This window comes from Panthera leo, chromosome B1 (genome assembly GCF_018350215.1).
Source record: "Panthera leo isolate Ple1 chromosome B1, P.leo_Ple1_pat1.1, whole genome shotgun sequence".
In the NCBI taxonomy this organism is placed as follows: domain Eukaryota; kingdom Metazoa; phylum Chordata; class Mammalia; order Carnivora; family Felidae; genus Panthera; species Panthera leo.
This window is the reverse complement of record NC_056682.1, coordinates 159,238,414-159,256,402: the sequence shown is the minus strand read 5'-3', so window position 1 is coordinate 159,256,402 and position 17,989 is coordinate 159,238,414. Positions and strand designations below refer to the sequence as shown.

At 43.9% G+C, this 17,989-nt stretch overlaps 1 protein-coding gene and 1 non-coding gene across 14 annotated transcripts in view; one reads left to right on the top strand and one right to left on the bottom strand.

Moving 5' to 3' along the window:
• Positions 1-17,989, top strand: part of REST (RE1 silencing transcription factor) — a 104,330-nt gene that overhangs the window by 48,589 nt on the left and 37,752 nt on the right. For 11 of the 13 annotated variants that reach the window (XR_006201939.1, XR_006201938.1, XR_006201940.1 and 8 more), the window contains exons 1-2: positions 12,775-13,097; positions 15,458-16,361. Coding sequence is in view for 8 of the 13 variants with exons in the window: in XM_042936285.1 (XP_042792219.1) it covers positions 15,467-16,361 (895 nt within the window). In the remaining 5 variants the exon portion in view is untranslated. Of the gene's footprint in view, positions 1-12,774; positions 13,098-13,522; positions 13,904-15,457; positions 16,362-17,989 lie in introns of those variants that run through there. The other 2 variants (XM_042936283.1, XM_042936282.1) reach the window with 2 other exon arrangements.
• Positions 9,763-9,878, bottom strand: LOC122218729. The gene has a single exon (XR_006202062.1). It is a non-coding gene; the product is annotated as a U5 spliceosomal RNA (small nuclear RNA).

Below are 17,989 nucleotides of genomic sequence, written 5' to 3'. Positions count from 1 at the left end.
CTGTGCATGGCACACAGACTCTAAGATGGCCCTAATTATCACTTCCCTCTTCTTCCCTTTTCTGGAAACAAGAAGATCTAATACGACCCGAGAAACTTGGAACAGAAAGGCAATGAACTGACATTTACTGAACACTCAATATGTGTCAGGCACTTCTGAGATTTCACTTTGTCCTCACATGAGTCCTGCCAAAATGGCATTATTATTCTGATTGTCCAGACTAAGTGAGGCAGGGTGAGAGAGTTTAAAGGATTTGCTAGAGGTCTGACTCTAAATGGCAAAGCCAGGATTCCACCCATGTCTGTCTGACTCAGCTTGTACTTTCCCTCCTGTTATGGCTTTACTTCCCAGACTTGTATTGTTTTTACTGCAATTATAGAAGGTGAGGCTAAGATTTCAGAGCAGGAGACTGTTCAGCTCCTTTACAGAACCCCACAGGGGAAAATAACATTCTAGAGCAGCACTGATCAAATAGAAATATAATGCAAACCACCTATGTAATTTAAAGTTTTCTAGTAGCTGCCACCGAAAATACTAGAAAGAAAGAAGTGAAATTAATTCTTTATTCATTTAAAAATAATTACAGATTCACAGGAAGTTCCAAAAATAGTACAGAGGGGTCCTGTGTTCTTTCTTCCACTCTCCTCTAATGAGAACATCTTAGATAATTATAAAAATCAAAACAAGGAAATTGACATTGGTACAATCTACAGACCTTAGTCTGTAGAAATCTTAGTCAGAGTTCATCAGATTTACATGCAGACAGAAGTGTTCCATCTCCATAAAGATCTCCTTTGTGGTATCCCTTTATACTCAGCAAGCCACCATCCCATATCCCATTTTTTTTTTTTTTTTAATATTTACTTATTTATTTTTGAAAGAGAGAGCACAAGTGGGGGAGAGGCAGAGAGCCACAGGGAGACACAGAATCAAAGGCAGGCTCTAGGCTCTGCGCTGTCAGCACAGAGCCCGACATGGGGCTTGAACCCCTGAACCATGAGATGATGACCTGAGCGGAATTCAGTTGCTTAACTGACTGAGCCACCCAGGTGCCCCCCGCATCCCATTCTTAACACTTGGCCACATCTAATCTATTCTCCATGTCTGTAATTTTGTTACTTTGAGATGTTACATAGATGGAATCATGCAGCATAGTAGTTTCCCAGGGCTGCTAAAACAAATGGCTACAAACTGAGCCATTTAAAACAAGAGAAACTTACTCTCTCGCAGTTCTGGAGGCTAGAGGTCCAAAATCAAGGTGTCAGCAGGGCCATGCTGGCTCAGAAAGGCCTCTAAGGAAAGATCCAGTCCAGATCTCTTTTAGCCTCTCGCGGTTGCCAGCTTCTTTGGCTTGCGGCCACATCACTCCAATCTCTGCCTCAGTCTTCACTTTACTTTCCCCTCTGTCTGTGTTCTCCTCTATGTGTCTTTTATAAGGATTTATGTCAATGACTTTAGGACACACCTAGGTAATCTAGGATAATCTCCTTATTTCAAGATCCTCAATTTAATTACATCTGCAAAGGCCCTGAGAAAGGAGTATGCCTGCCATGGGTGGCTGGAGCTCAGTGAGTGAGGGCTAGAAAAGGAGGAGATGTAGTAGGAAATGTTAGAGGAGGATAGTAGGAGAAAATGCAAAAATTAGAATACCAGTTAATAATAACTTAGCTGCCATACACACGCACACACACACACACACACACACACACACACACACACATACACACACACTTTGGAGTCAAATTATGGGGTGTATATTATTAGTATTGTTTTGTGAATATGGACTCAATGTCAGGAGAGATTAAATGATTTGACATCTATTCTAAGCCATGAAAAATCCAAGTAAACTGTCCTTTGTCCTAAACCTAGCATATATGTTTCTAACAGCCACATTCAATGTCTCAATCCTCCCTGGACAGTGTTAGGTAAACAGTGCCAACTTTTCCCCCTTCATTTTCCTCCTTTCTAGATTATATGCAGACTAGTTTCTTATGGCAACACATTCTTTCTTCTGAGTACACTACAGGAACTTACATTTTATTTTCATCCAAATCAATATACTTGATGTTGCTAAGGTTTGATTGTGTGACGGTCACAATTATTATTAGATTGTAGTGCTGATTTTGTTTTTGTTTGTTTGTTTTTCTGAGTGAATTCATCACTGCTTATTTAAGACATTGTTGGTAGAAAGCCAAGCCCATACTTGAAAGAGTGTCAGTCCTAAATTGATGTCATGTACTTCACTTTCAGTTGTGTTTTGCTCCAACCCAGCTGGTTTACTATTCTGGTTTACCTGATTTTTTTTTTTTTAACATTTATTCATTTTTGAGAGACAGAGAGAGACAGAGCATGAGTGGGGGAGGGCAGAGAGAGAGGGAGACACAGAATCCGAAGCAGGCTCTAGGCTCCAACTGTCAGCACAGAGTCTGACATGGGGCTTGAACCCATGAACTGTGAGATCATGACCTGAGCTGAAGTTGGATACTTAACCCACTGAGCCAGCCAGGCGCCACTGGTTTACCTGACTTTCTTTCCCACATCTCTGCTCCTGCCTCTTCATCTTTCAGCAGAGACCCAGACTCTCCTCCTCCTGGAATGATACATTAAGAATGACCTTAAGGTAACCAATCTCTAGACTTTGGACTAGAGGCAGTCCATGGACTGCTTAGTTTCCTATAAGACACACTCTACTGCATTGTTGAAGCTTTGCCTAGCTGGAAGCAATTTCTCTTCCAAACTTGAAAAGCTCTTACTGTCTGTTCTTTTACTAAAGCAGGGTTTTATTTCCCCAGCTAAACTGTAAGCTGGTGAAGGTCAAAACCTAGTTTATATTTCTTTACCTGCCTCCCACCCTGCAACCCCATCCATGTGCCCTAAACAGAGGGAGGTGCTTGGTAAATACCTGTGAAATAAAATAACTTTAGGGATAAGAGGTGACTTTTTTTTTTTCATTTGACAGAGAGAGCATGCACGCATGAGCCAGGGAGAGGGGCAGAGGGAAAGAGAGAATCTTAAGTAGGATCCACTCTCAGTGCAGAGGCCAATGCAGAGCTCTATCCCATCACCATGAGATGATGACCTGAGCTGAAATCAAGAGTTGGATGCTTAACTGACGGAGCCACCCAGGCACACCCAAGAAGTGACTTTTTAGTATAAATTGGTGAGACTCTATTAGGAGAAAAATCATCATTCTCAGATGTAACATATTGTGAAAGAATTTCAAACACTTTCCAAAATAACTCAAACATCCAGACAAAGAAAAACTCATGTCTATTCTCTACGGCTATGTTTTTATTTATTTTTACTCTTCTTATTTTTTTAAATTTTGTAATGTTTATTTAATTTTGAGAGAGAGACAGAGCGTGAGTGGGGGAGGGGCAGAGAGAGGGAGACACAGAATCCAAAGCAGGCTCCAGGCTCTGAGCTGTCAGTACAGAGTCTGATGCGGGTTTTGAACTCATGAACCATGAGATCGTGACCTGAGCTGAAGTAGGACGCTTCACTGACTGATCCACTCAGGAGCCCCTACTACTATTATTTTTTAAAGATTTATTTATTTTTGAGAGAGAGAGAGAGCACAAGTGGGGAAGGGGCAAGGAGAGAGTGGGGACAGAAGGTCTGAAGCAAGCTCTACGCTGACAGCTGTGAGCCCAATGCAGGGCTCAAACTCACAGCCATGATATCATGACCTGAGCCGAAGTTAGAGGCTCAACTAACTGAGTCACCCAGGAACCCCTCTACAGCCATATTTGTTAAAAGTCAGGCTTATTAAAATTCCGTAAAATTTGCCCTTTTAAAAGTTGTTCATTTCTGTGAATTTTGGGAGGTTTATACTGTAGTGTAGCCATCACCATAGCCAAGATACAGATCACTGACATTACCCCCAAAATTCCCTTATACCTGTTTATAGTCAATCCCCTTCCCTAACCACTGGCCCCTGGCAAACACTGATCTGATTTGTGTCTCTATTGACTCGCCTTTCCCAGGATGGCAATGGAACCATAAGGTAAGTGGCCTTTTGTATCTGGCTTCTTTCACTTAGCATAATGCTCTTGACATTCATCTATGCAGCTGCCTCATAGCTAGTTCCTTTTTATTGCTATTGGATGGGTCCAGAATATGCCACTCACTGTGGCATAAACATTTTTAGAAGGCATTTGAGTTCCTGAAACCTCTCACCTTCCTAAAAGCAGAGCGTCTCAAGAGTAGTTTTAAAAAACTTCAATTGTCATAACCCCTTCCCTGGGATCAACTAGGAACATAGACTCTTATCACTTATCCCAGAAGATGAGAGGTCTCCATACTGTATCACACATTGTCACAAAACAATCCTATCTCTCGTCTCTTCTGAGGCCCATTTATCTTTCTAAAAACTCATTTGGTCTTCCCTTAAGTGCCCTTTCTTCCCCCACCTGCCCTTATTAAGAAGTCATTACTTTTCCCATAAGTGTCCTTCTCCTCCTCCCCTGATCCTATTAGGATGGTATATAAGCCCCAGATTCTAACAGCCCCTTTGTGTCATATTTTACTGTGTACCCTTTTACATACTTAATGAAAAGGATGATTGAATTTTATCTTTTGCTAATCTGTCTTTGGCAGTCTAATTCACAGGGCCCTGATCACTTAAAGTAAGAGAGTACAGGGAAAGTTTTAGTTCCCTGACACTATTATTCCATTGTATGGGTGTATTAAAATTTGTTTATCCACTAACCAATTGGACTTTTTTGGGTTGTTCCTAGTTTTTGGACACTTTCCTACAGGGTCTTTGCATGGCAAATATTTTCAATTCCCTTAAGACTGTTAAAAAACAAAAATTCAACCAAGTAAATTTGAAAATCCAATTGACTTTATTAATTAGTTCATGAATTGGGCAGCCTTCCCATCTAGCAGGTAGAGCGGAACTCTGAGGAGTTGTACAAAATGGAATGTTTTATAACGGGGGGAGGGGGGGGTGTTGGAGGGGCAAGGAAGTTATTAGCAAAGGGGAGAAAAGATGGTTTCAGACAAACTCACCTTTCCTTAGTGGGAAGGGCAGGGATATTATCATGCAGATTACCTCATCTTTTTGAGGGGGGTGGTGGGGGATGAAGAGGGCCCATGTGACAAATTACCTCATTGATGCTGATCAGAAAATTCCTAACTGATCAGTTAAGACTACATTTATGGAGGAGGTGGAAACTTGGCTTAAGTGACACCATTTTGGACCTGTGGTTCTTTTTAATAAGAACAACAGGATGCCTGAATTAAATGCTATGTGTCTCTGTAAGAAACTACACAGACCAATTCCAACATTTCCATCAGTAATATATGAGAGTTCCAGTTGCTTAGTGTTCTTTTTTTTTTTTAATAAAGTTTCAAAATTTTATTTCTAAGAGACAGAACAGAGGAGGGGAAGAGAAAGAGGGGGAACAGAGGATCCAAAGCAGGCCCCGTGCTGACCGCAGACAGCCCAATGTGGGGTTCAAACCCATGAACCCTGAGACCATGACCTGAGCTGAAGTTGGGTGCTTAACCAACTGAGCCATCTAAGTGCCCTGCTGAGCATTCTTTTTTTTTTTTAAACGTTTATTTATTTTTGAGACAGAGAGAGACAGAGCATGAATGGGGGAGGGGCAGAGAGAGAGGGAGACACAGAATCCGAAGTGGGCTCCAGGCTCCGAGCCATCAGCCCAGAGCCTGACGCGGGGCTCGAACTCACAGACCGTGAGATCGTGACCTGAGCTGAAGTTGGATGCTCAACCGACTGAGTCACCCAGGTGCCCCTGAGCATTCTTTTCAATACTTCATATTGCCACCTCTTTTATTTTCAGCCATTCTAGTAAATTAAATGATTATTTGAAGACAAATAAGGAAAAGGTGAGGTTTTACTCATCTAAGAAATATTTATTGACAAAACCAGTGTCTGGTTTTAACTTTGGGTGGGTTGATATACTTTGTCAGATGTTTGATTTTCTTGACTATGGAAGGAATATTATCATATTGAGAACACACAAACAGTTTCTTATCTCCAGGCTCTCTCGGTCAGGTGAGAAAGACACGAGAAAGAAAATATGTATGAGTATACTTTGGGAGCACAGACTGGGAGCTTTTTGCTTCTCTATGGAAGGAAGGAAAAGACTGACAGAAGTTGTCTTTTAAGTTAAGTCCCCTTTCCCCTAAATTGATGTTGAGTTTTGTAGGTTAAAATGTTGATGCTGGGTCTTTAGTATTTTAAACGCAATAGAGGACAATAAGGCTTTCCCTAGCCAGAAAGTAATTAATCTTAATATGAAAATAGGCTTGGGTGCCTGGCTGGTTCAGTCAGTATAGCATGTGACTCTTGATCTCAGAGTTGTGAGTTGGAGCCCCACGTTGGGTATAGAGATTACTTAAATAAACAAATACATCTTTAAAAAATACATATATGAAGATAGGCTTAAAAGTTAGGGACATATAGGGACGCTTGGGTGGCTTAGTCTGTTAAGCGTCTGACTTCAGCTCAGGTCATGATCTCATGGTTTGTGGGTTCAAGCCCCATGTCAAGCTCTGTGCTGCGACCTCAGAGCCTGGAGCCTGCTTCAGATTCTGTGTCTTCCTCTCTCTCTCTGCCCCTCCTCCCCCCTCTCTCTCAAAAACAAAATAAACATTAAAAAAAAAAAAGTTAGGGAACTATAGATCTGAAAAGACTTCTTACCTTAGATATACCTTGTCTGTGCAACCATTGAACAAAGTGGCTTATCAGGTCCAGAGGAGTAAAATGTTTTTGGGAAGGGGGCCACTGGGGCCAGGGAAAAATAGAGGGAAGACTGGAGATTTTGAGAAATGTGGAAAGAGCATCTGTCTGGCTGGAAATCTGAGCCCCTGAATCCTAGTTCCAGCTGTACCCTAACTTGAGTGCAAACCTGCATAAGCCAAATGCTTGCAAGTCTATCTTTCATCTATAAAATAAGCGCTTGGATGCCTAAGATCTTTCTCAATTGTGAGATTTTGTGGTCTGCATATTATATGGGGGGAGAACTCTGGGAGGAAGGACAATGACAAAGGCCAAAGTAAATGGGCACCTGGGTGGCTCAGTTGGCTAAGCATCTGACTTCAGCTTAGGTCATGATCTCACGGTTCATGAGTTCCAGCCTTGCATTGGGCTCTCTGCTGTCAGCACAGAGCCTGCTTCGGATCCTCTGTCCCCCTCTCCCTCTGCTCCTCCCCCACTTATGCTCGCTCTCTTTCTCTCTCTCTCTCCCTCAAAAATAAATAAACATTAAAAAAAAAAAAAGGCCAAAGTAAAGAGAATGCAGGGGAGGGGCAGGGCAATACAGATGCAGCTCTCCAGGGAGGGGGTGTGGCTTACATTTAAACACTGGCAAATAGAGGGGCACCAGAGGCTCAACAGACTGTTAGGGGCACCAAGGAAAATCCAACTAGAGATTGGTGTGTGAAACTAGGGCTATGCTAGGAATACAATATGCAGAAGGGCAGAAGGGAGATTTCCAACAGGAAGGTAGACCACAGGAACCAGGGGTCCAGGAGCATTGTTTTATTCATTCAACAAATAGTTATTGAAAAGGGACTATTTTAGGGGAGATTCAAAGAGGCAGGCTAGCATGTAGCATGAGGGAAGTCTGTAATAGGTACTGAACTGAGGGTACTGATATGAGTACAAGATGTCTCCACTTTGAGAGACTGCAAAAACCAAGGTACTATCCCCTAACCATTCATTTCACAAACTCTTATTGAACAACTACCATGTTATAGGCACAGAAAATACCAATTTCATTGTCATTGTCCTTCTAGTGAGGAAAGAAAATAAATAAGATAAATAAAATACATAGCATGTTAGTTAGTGATAACTGCTAATAAGAAGGACAACAGGGATGCCTGGGTGGCTCAGTCAGGTAAGCACCCAATTCTTGATTTGGCTAAGGTCATGATCTCAGGGTGTGTTTGAGCCCTGAATTTGGGATTCTCTCTCTTTCCCTCTCTCTCCCTGCCCCTCCATGGCTCTCTCTTCTCTCCCTCTCTCTCTCTCTCTCTCTCTCTCTCTCAAAATAAATAAAATTTAAAAAGAAAGGACAACATGATTAGATGCAAAAGGGAAGAGGTTGTAATTCTGAAATCGTGGCATCTGAATCAAGGAGAGGTGGGAATGAGCAGCATGGATAGAGGGTACTGGACAGTCTTTCAGAAGAGGAACAGCAAACAGAACAGGGAACCAAAAGGGGGAGAGTAGCCAGGGTTCAAGGAGGCCAGTAAGGCTGAAAGGAAGAGGAACAAGGGAAGAATTGTTCAAAGTGTGGTTGGGGCTTCAGGAGAGGGTAGGATGGAACCCAGCTCATTCTGGAGTTTCTTTGTTCACCTCCCTTCCTTCTCTTAGCACTTAGGGGACATCTCTGTGTCTCAAGCTGCAGATACTATAGTGGATAAGACCCTGTGCTCAATTGTCAGAACCAGAAAAATAGGTCAGGGTCCAAATGGAAGCAAGGATAGATGATCCTGCATTTAGTAGAACTAGACCAGGCCTTAAATCCCTATCTTCAGACAATGCCAATCTTTTTTTTTTTTTAAGATTTTATTTATTTATTTATTTAATGTTTTTTAACTTTATTTTGAATGAGAGTGAGAGAGTGCATGTGTGAGTGGGGGAGAGGGGCAGAAGGAGAGGGAGAGAGAGAATTCCAATGACATGGGACTCTATCTCACAAACCATGAGATCATGACCTGAGCGGAAATCAAGAGTTGGATGCCTAACCCACTGAGCCACTCAGGCGCCCCTTTTAAGATTTTATTTTTAAGTAATCTCCACACCCAATGTGGGGCTCAAACTTACAACCCTGAGATCAAGAGTTAAATGTTCTACTGACTGAGCCAGCCAGGGGCTCCACAGACAACACCTGTCTTGAGGCCAGTTATGTTTCAAGGCTACTGGTATGTCTCCACAGGGGCAAAAGAGAGCCATAGAGAAGAAACTAGGGATGTCACGTATATTGAACTTAAAAATATATAATTGTGGGCACCTGGATGGTGCAGTCGGTTAAGCGCCTGACTCTTGATCTTGGCTTAGGTCATGATCTCACAGTTTGTGAATTCGAGCCCTGAACTGGGCTCTGTGTTGACAGCTTGGAGCCTGCTTGGGATTCTGTCTCTCCCTCTCTCTGTCTCTCCCTATTCCTGTACTGCACGTGCTCTCTCTCTCCCCAAAATAAATACACTTTAAAAAATTAAAAATATATGTATATAATTGTACTAGGAAAAACTACACATGATTTGAAATTTCAAACAGAATAAAAAGTATCCTAGATTTCCAAGCTGCTGACAATTTTATTTTATTTTATTTTTTTTAAACATTTATTCATTTTTTTGAGAGACAGAGAAAGACAGTGCGAGCAAGGGAGGGGCAGAAAGAGAGGGAGACACAGAATCTGAAGCAGGCTCCAAGCTCTGAGCGTCAGCACAGAGCCTAACGCGGGGCTCGAACTCACAAACCGCGAGATCATGACCTGAGCTGAAGTCAGACGCTTAACTGACTGAGCCACCAGGTGCCCCCTGACAATTTTAGACATCACTAGTCCAACCTCTTCATTTTACAGGCAAAATTCAAGAGAAGTGATTTCTCAAAGCAACAGAGGGAAGGAGAAACAATTCTCTAGCCTACCTGCCCTATGCTTGCTGTTCTTTCTCCCTCCCCCCTCCTTCTTTCTTTCTTTTCCCTCTCTCTTTCTTTCTTCCCCCCTTTTCCTTCCTTCTTTCCTTCCTTTCTCTTTCTGTTCTTTTTTTTTTTTCCTTTGTAAACTTGCTGAAACAAGGACTCAAAAAATTGGCTTAAGACTCAAAGTTGTTCCTTTCCACGAAAATCTTCAGTAAAAGGTAAAAGATTTGTATGATTTGAAGAGAAACCAGAGTATCCAGTGCACTTTCCATCCCAACTTTTTTTTACCCTCACTAAAAGTTTCAGAATAAGGTTATAGAGAAAGCAAAGCACTATTTTTTAAGTTGTCTTTTGAGTTCACTGTGAACTAAATGAGGAATAGAAATTGTGCTTACTCACAGAGCACAAACTTCAGAACCAGAGTTCAATTCCTGAAGGATCAGTTGGGGAGGAGATTCCTGGAGGGGTGAGCAGTGACAGGTACCACTAAAAATGCAAAGAGAGTGGCAGGAAAGGCCTGAAACTTTGGTCCTTGACACACAAATGTCTTCCCTTTGGCTGGTGACAGGAAGAGTGGAAGTGAAATCTTTTAACATCAGAATGGAGATGTTGTATCCCAATTTTTATTCACAAACTTGAGTCGTGTAATATGTAAAACAGGTATTTGAATTTCAGTGTAACATTAATGTGGGTTCAGTCAAACTAAGCTCTTTTCTAGAGAAAAAAATGAAACACAGGAATAAAAAGCACGTAGAAGCACAAACACATTTTACCAAACTTTTGAAATAAATCTCCAGAGGAAATGTTATTAAAAACATATAACATTTTAGTTTAGTAAAAAATTGATGAATTAAATACGTAGGAAAGACCCCATATTCTCAAAATAAGAAAACCAGAACTCATTCATGTGTCAAAGTCTTTATCTTGCAGAAGATCTTAAATTTTGGATGCAGCAAAGTAAAATACAGCCTCTTGAGAAACAATTAAGAATTCAAGTTCATAGCACCAGCTCTCCCAAAGGAAATTTTCTATTGATTTGTAACTTGGCCTTGAATTTGACCTGTGGCCTTCATGTCAGGATAATTTGGGTCACTCTGAATATGCCATCTCTTGAACAAGGGGCTCTGCTAATTTTAAATGAATGCAGCTGCCAATTTGCCATTCTTCTTTTTGCATCACAATATGTGGGAATAACTTCGCAATTAATAAAACATCTCCAGCAAGCAGTCAGACTGAGGAAATGAAGGACATTTATCGAGTAAATTTAAAAAGAGATGTCTCATTTTTGCCTTTTTGGACTTAAAAAAAAGGGAAAGAAAATAGTTTATGCCTTTGAGGGCTTTGATAGAGGCCAGAATTGTTCCCTGGGTTATAGCATCTAAAAAAGCCGTGCAGCTCAAATTAGATTTTAGTTAAAAAGAAAAAAAGAAATTAAAAAAAAAAAGTAGAGAAAAGTTTGTAGCAGACCTAAAACTTCTTTCTTCCTTTCCTTTCCTCCCTCCCTTCCTTCTTCCTTCCCTCTTTTCTTTCCCTCCCTCCCTTCCTCTCTCTCCTTTCCTTTCTGCATTTCTTTCCTCTCTTTGGTTCAATGAGAATGAATACTTCCCAAGTTTGAATCACAGGAAGTGCTTGCATTTGATATGAAGTAACCAAACCTTTAGTGGTTAAGCCCCTAAGGCCTTTATTCCATCTTGCATCTAAAGCTGCACTAATTAATAATGTACTGTCCTGGGGCACCTGGTGAGCTTAGTCCTAGGAGCCTGAGACTCCTGATCTCTGGGTTGTGAGTTCAAGCCCCAGGTTGGGTGTGGAGATTGCTTAAATAAATACAAAACTTAAAAATAAAAAAATACTGTCCTAGTATAGGGAGACAAGGGTCCTACTGAGGTGTAGACCAGGAAAGTGAGGAGTATGGAAGTTGTGTCATAAGAGAAGCAAGTGAAGGAACTTGAAAAAGAAGGGGAGCTGGAACAGGAGTTAGGCAAGGCTCAATTGATGGGTTTTTGAGCTGGCTGTTTGCACTGTGTAGAATGTTCCTTCCCCTACTTTCCACCTATTGAAATTCTCCCAAAAATGTAAGGCCAGATTGGATCATCATCTACTTTGAGAAGTTTCTAGATCCTCTTAGCTAGGGACCATCTCCCTACTTTGAACCTCCATAGCATTTGCTGCTACTTCTTTTTTAATAGTAGTCCAACATGTCCAGATCAGGTTAGTCAGGGCCTTGAATGCTACACGGAGAGGTGTAAGGAAGCCATTAAATTTCTGAGGATGGGCATGATCCAAGGTATCAAAGGCAGACTAAGAAGGCGTTTCTGGTGTAAACAGAAGGCAAGGGGTACATGAGACTACATTCTCTCTTTTTTTTTTAAAGCATATTACCATGCTCCAGGTATTATGCATGGTTACCCCACTTTATACGCATGGAAGCCAGGTTACTCTCTGACACATGCTCGCCAGGCAGCCTCATTGTCCTAGGCACCTGCTTTACCCTCTGTAATCTGAGGATAATTGCTCCACTAAAATCGTGTTTTGAAGGCTCAGGAATGACCTGCTTCGTGCCACGTCTATGGATTTGTCCCCTCAGTTCTGAGTCCGTGATCTTCCCGAGACATTTGTTTTTTCACAATTCACGAACGAATTGCTTTTCCTCGCTTATAGTTTAAATTTGGGATGCACTTTTACCGAGTGAGTATAACGAAGCTTAATTAGTTAAGGGTGGCTATGGGTGGAGATTTCAAGAGATTCTAAAGGGTATTTCCGAGCCCTTTAGACTTGAAAGGCGGGTGACAATAGTTCTAAAGAGAACGGTCAAAGCCTGCAGATTTTTTCTTTTAACAGCTCTATTCTCATCCAGGCGCGGCAAGGCTGGGGGGCAACTTCTCTTGTTTGTTTACAAAAGAAATCAAGAAAGGGAGCGGGGCTCGCCTCTTTTTTGACCTAAGGACAAGAGTGAGGGGTCGGGAGGATTAGGTGCGGCTCCCCCTAGGCGCGCCCACAGCCCAGCCACGGCCCAGGGCAACCCCCTTCGCCAAGGGGCGGGGCGCGCCGGGCGGCCACGCGCGCGGGCGGCGGGGTGGGCGTGTCCCGCGGGCGCGCGCGGGCGGTGGAGGGGGCGTGTCTCGCGGGCGGCGGCGGCGGCGGCGGCGCGGGCTGGGTGCGCGGCGCAGCCTCCTGTGCTGGAATGTGCGGCTCCCGCGAGCTCGCGGTGCAGCAGAAGAGCAAGCGCCGCCGAGGCCCCGGGCCACAGACCCCGGCGGCGGCGGCGGCGGCGCCCGGGACGGCGTGGCGAGAGCCGGCGGCTTGAGCACTCTCTGTAGTCCCTCTCTTGGGCCTTTGCGGGCCTCGACGTCCCCAGCGCCCAACTTTTCCATCCTCCCACTCCCCTCCCCCCGAAACTCCAGCAACAAAGAAAAGTAGTCGGAGAAGGAGCGGCGACTCCGGGTCGCCGGCCCCTCCTCCCTTAGGAAGGCCGGTAAGCGCGGCGGAGGGCTGGGGGCTCAGTCGCAGTGGGGGAGGGCCGGCCGGGCGGCGGCGGCGGCGGCAGGGGGAGGGCGCGGAAGGACGCGGAGCGAGGCGCTGTCCAGGGCTGATTTGCAGATACTGTGGCTCCGGCGGCGGCCGCCGCGCCGGGCGGGGGCGGGCGGCCGAGCGGGATCGGGTTACACCGGCGCGGCCTCGGGGCTGGGCCGGGGGCGTCCATGGGGAGCGGCGCGGAGCCAGAACCCCCTCCCCAATCGAGGCCAGGCCGCCGCCTCCGCGCGGGCCCGGGCGCCCCTCGAGTCGAGTCCTGAGGCCAAGGAGCGGAGCTGCTTGAGGCCCTGGTCCTGAAACTTCCTCCCCGTCCTCCTGCTCCCAGGTCCCGCCGCAGCCCCTCGTCGGCCCGCGGCCCTCCCGTCCCCCTCCCTCTCTGGCCTCTCCCTTTCGCCGGAAGGCGCCGTTGAGTGCGGCCGGGCGGGTTGAGTCAGCCCCGCGGCCCGGGCGGTTCCGCCAATGGGGCTGGACAGCGATTTCTGCTCTCGGGCCGCCCCGCCGCCGAGGCCCTCCGCACCCGGCCACCTAGGCGCGCGAGCTGGCGGGGTTGGGGCGCGCGTCCCGCGGGACGCTGTGGCGGAGTGAGTTCGCAAACTTCCGGGGCGCGGGGGAGGCGGCCAGCGCGCGTGGGGCCCCCCTCCGGCGCTTGGGGCCCGACGCCTCCGGAGGGCGCCCGCGGAGCCTCCCGGGCCCTCGGCGGAGGGCGAGTCCAGGGGCCGTGAGAGGAGCCGGGACGCCGGCAACGCGGTAACTTTCTTCCCTCTACCCAAGACTCGGGGCCCGCAGGCCGGGGAGGGGACAATCCCGAATGGGGAAGATTTGGTCTGGCCCAGCGGCGCCCCGAGTTTGACCACCTTGCCTTTCTTAGTGTTGGGGAGCTCAGGAAAAGCTTCAGGACGAGTGTTGGGGCAACTCCCGCGAGTTGGTGTGTAAATGTGTGCAGTGAGCGGGCCCAGCCGAGAGGAAGCGAGAGCGCCCGAGTTTGCAAAGAGCTGCTTTGTGTTTGGTATTTTGAGAAAATGGCCGAATGCCTATTTCAGTCAGGAATGCCGCCGCCGAGGCAGGCGCTGGTGGCAGCCACACATAGGAATTCGTGCAACACGTTGGGTTTTCGGGCTGTGCTTAGACGGCCTTCCTGACGAACGTTAAAATTCCTTTAGGGATGGTAGTTAGGGTTCAGGGGGGTATTAGAAAACTCGATTTTGGGTAAATTGCCAAGTAGCTAGGCTGTTAAGCCCTGGGGCAGCTTTTGCCCTCAGTTTGCTTTCTGTGATGGCATTTGATTCCAACTTTTGGTACGTTGGTTTGTGTTTATGCACCTGGATGAAACGGATTACTTTTTGTATTGGGGTTTGGTTTTATTTTTTGAGTGCTTGTCACTTTACTTTTTTTTAATTTGCAAGGCAGCACTCAATTTGAGAATACCACGTTTTAGATTGGAAAGTAATGTGGTTAAGGCGATTTTAAAAGCCCAACATGTTTTCAAGAAGGTGATCTTGTAATGGCTTCCACTAAGCAAGTAGGCCAAGTCAAGCACAATGCGAGAAAGTCGCTGATTGTCCGGTTGAGTTGTACGATTATTAGCGGGGCCGAAAGTTTCTTTATTTTCATTTGTGAAGTTTTGAATACAGGGAGCTTCCTTTTTTTCATAGGAGAAAAGGTCTGCAGTTGTTTTTGTTTTTGTTTTTTGTTTTTTTTCCCCTTTTAAACAGATCTAGTCATTAAAAATAAACTGTTACTTTTTTACAGTAGTTTATTCTTCTGGAGTTAGTTAAGTTCATCTGAAAGTCAATTCAGTTGACCAATTACTATAGGCTTCTACTTTCCAGACATGTTTGTACTTAATAAATGCATAGTATGGCTTTTTGATTTCTTCCTTTTCTGATTTAGACAAGTAAACTGTTGAAGGGGAAATTGGGAGGACAGCAATTAACTATTCATGTATTGAATTTAAATATAATTTTAGTTAATGTTAAAGATGAAGTTATTTTTTTTCACCAGAAAAATGAAAAGCACTTGAGGGAAGGCATGCCACTGGGTAGGCCAAGTTGATGGATGAGTTATGTCAAACAATTGATAGTATTTTTTGCAGGGATAAGAGAAATTTTTTTGATGACTGCAATAAAGAAAATTTGGAATTACAAAAATATTTTAAAGCCTTAATTTTAGCAATTAATGAACCTCATTGAATTTAAAGATTATATTTGAGAAATTTTTTTTAAGACATGAAGAAGTATAGCGATATTTTGGATGTTGTGTTTAAACTGGTACTTTGTGGTTTTTGTTTTATTTTGAATTCAGAATATAGTCATGGCCACCCAGGTAATGGGGCAGTCTTCTGGAGGAGGAGGGCTGTTCACCAGCAGTGGCAACATTGGCATGGCTTTGCCTAACGACATGTATGACTTGCATGACCTCTCCAAAGCTGAACTGGCTGCGCCTCAGCTTATCATGTTGGCAAATGTGGCCTTAACTGGGGAAGTAAATGGCAGCTGCTGTGATTACCTGGTTGGTGAAGAAAGACAGATGGCAGAATTGATGCCTGTTGGAGATAACAATTTTTCAGATAGTGATGGAGAAGGACTTGAGGAGTCTGCTGAAATAAAAGGTGAACCCAGTGGACTGGAAAACATGGAACTGGAAAGTTTGGAACTGAGTGTTGTAGAACCACAGCCTGTGTTTGAGGTATCAGCTGCCCCAGAAATTTATAGCTCAAATAAAGATCTTCCTCCTGAAACATCTGGAGCAGAGGACAAATGCAAGAACTTGAAGAGCAAACCCTTTCGCTGTAAACCATGCCAGTATGAAGCAGAATCTGAAGAACAGTTTGTGCATCACATCAGAGTTCATAGTGCCAAGAAATTTTTTGTGGAAGAAAGTGCAGAGAAGCAAGCAAAAGCCAGAGAATCTGGGTCTTCTACCACAGAAGAGGGAGATTTCTCCAAGGGCCCCATTCGCTGTGACCGCTGTGGCTACAATACCAATCGATATGATCACTATACTGCTCACCTGAAACACCACACCAGAGCTGGGGATAATGAGCGAGTTTACAAGTGCATCATTTGCACATACACCACAGTAAGCGAATATCACTGGAGGAAACACTTGAGAAACCATTTTCCAAGGAAAGTATACACATGTGGAAAATGCAACTATTTTTCAGACAGAAAAAATAATTACGTTCAACATGTTCGAACTCATACAGGTAAGAGTACCTTTGTGGTCCATAAGTTCAACTCACTTCTGATAGTCAATTCAGTAGGTAGTTAAAAGTAGTACTGAAGAAGGGGGATTCTGTTTTCAGTCCTGGTTCAGTTATTTGCTGTCTTTTTGACCTTGGATAAGTCATTTAACCTTTTTGTGCTTCAGTTTCTCTCTCCATGGGGGTAACTATATGGGACTGGAAGACAAGTGAAGAAACACTTATTTGAAAGAATGGGCAAGATAACTATTATCAGTGTTATTGCTAAAATTCGTATTCTAACAACTTGGGATTGATCATTTAGCTAAATTAGACTACTATTTTTTTAGAAGATGTATTTAGTTGATAGTGAATACATCTAAGATGCAGTATAGTTTCCCCGAAGGAATTGAGGACTTAGACAAAAAGGAAAACTCAATGATTAACCCTTGCATAGATCCGTTTAACAGAAACAAGCTTTTTATTTGTTTATTTTTTTAATATTTATTTTTGAGAGAGACAGAGACAGCATGAGCTAGGGAGAGGCAGAGAGAGAGGGAGACACAGAATCCAAAGCAGGCTCCAGGTTCTGAGCTGTTAGCATAGAGCCCAACGTGGAGCCCAACACGGGGCTCAAACCCACAAACTGCGAAATCATGACCTAGGTTGAAGTAGGACGCTTAACCGACTGAGCCACCCAGGTGCCCTAGCCTTCAACTTTTTAAAAAAATTTGTTTTGTGGTATTCAGTTCCTACATAGAACAACTTAACTTGTCCCCAAAACATAGGAATGTGAGAAGTTAGTTTTTGAAAGATTGGTGGGATTACCACACTTGAATTCATTAGAAGAAAGCAAACACACATGTGGAAAATGCAGCTGTTTTTCAGACAAAAAATAATACTGTTCAGCATGTTTGAACTCATACAGGTAAGAGGACCTTTCTAGTTTGTAAGTGTACTCTATCAAAAAAAAATGGAACAATCTTAAAAATACGAAAATTTTCAAATATCCCAAAGAGAATATGAACTTATACCCATTATTATCTGTATTCAACAGTTACCAGTATTTTATCACAGTTGGCAATTTTTTTTTTTAATATCAGCTTTATTGAGATATAGTTCACTACAATGGAATTCATCTGTTTAAAGTTACAATTCATTGGTTTTAGTATATTCACAAAAGCTGTGTAACTATCACCACAGTTTTTAGGACATCTTCACCCCAAAAAGAAACCCTATTAATGGTTGCTCCCCATTTCTCCCCAACACCCCTTAATCATTCACTTTTGAATTGATTTATAAATCTGTGTAAAGGGTCTTTCTCTCTCTCTCTCTTTTTTTTTTTAAAGGAAGTTGTAGGCCCAGTGTAGATCTGGAACTCATGATCCTGAAATCAAGAATTGCATGCCTCACCAAGTGAGCCAGCTAGGCGCCCTAAGGGGTGTCTCTCTCTCTCTTTTTTATTTTTTTTTTTTTAAATTTTTTTTTTTTTCAACGTTTTTTATTTTTGGGACAGAGAGAGACAGAGCATGAACGGGGGAGGAGCAGAGAGAGAGGGAGACACAGAATCGGAAACAGGCTCCAGGCTCCGAGCCATCAGCCCAGAGCCTGACGCGGGGCTCGAACTCACGGACCGCGAGATCGTGACCTGG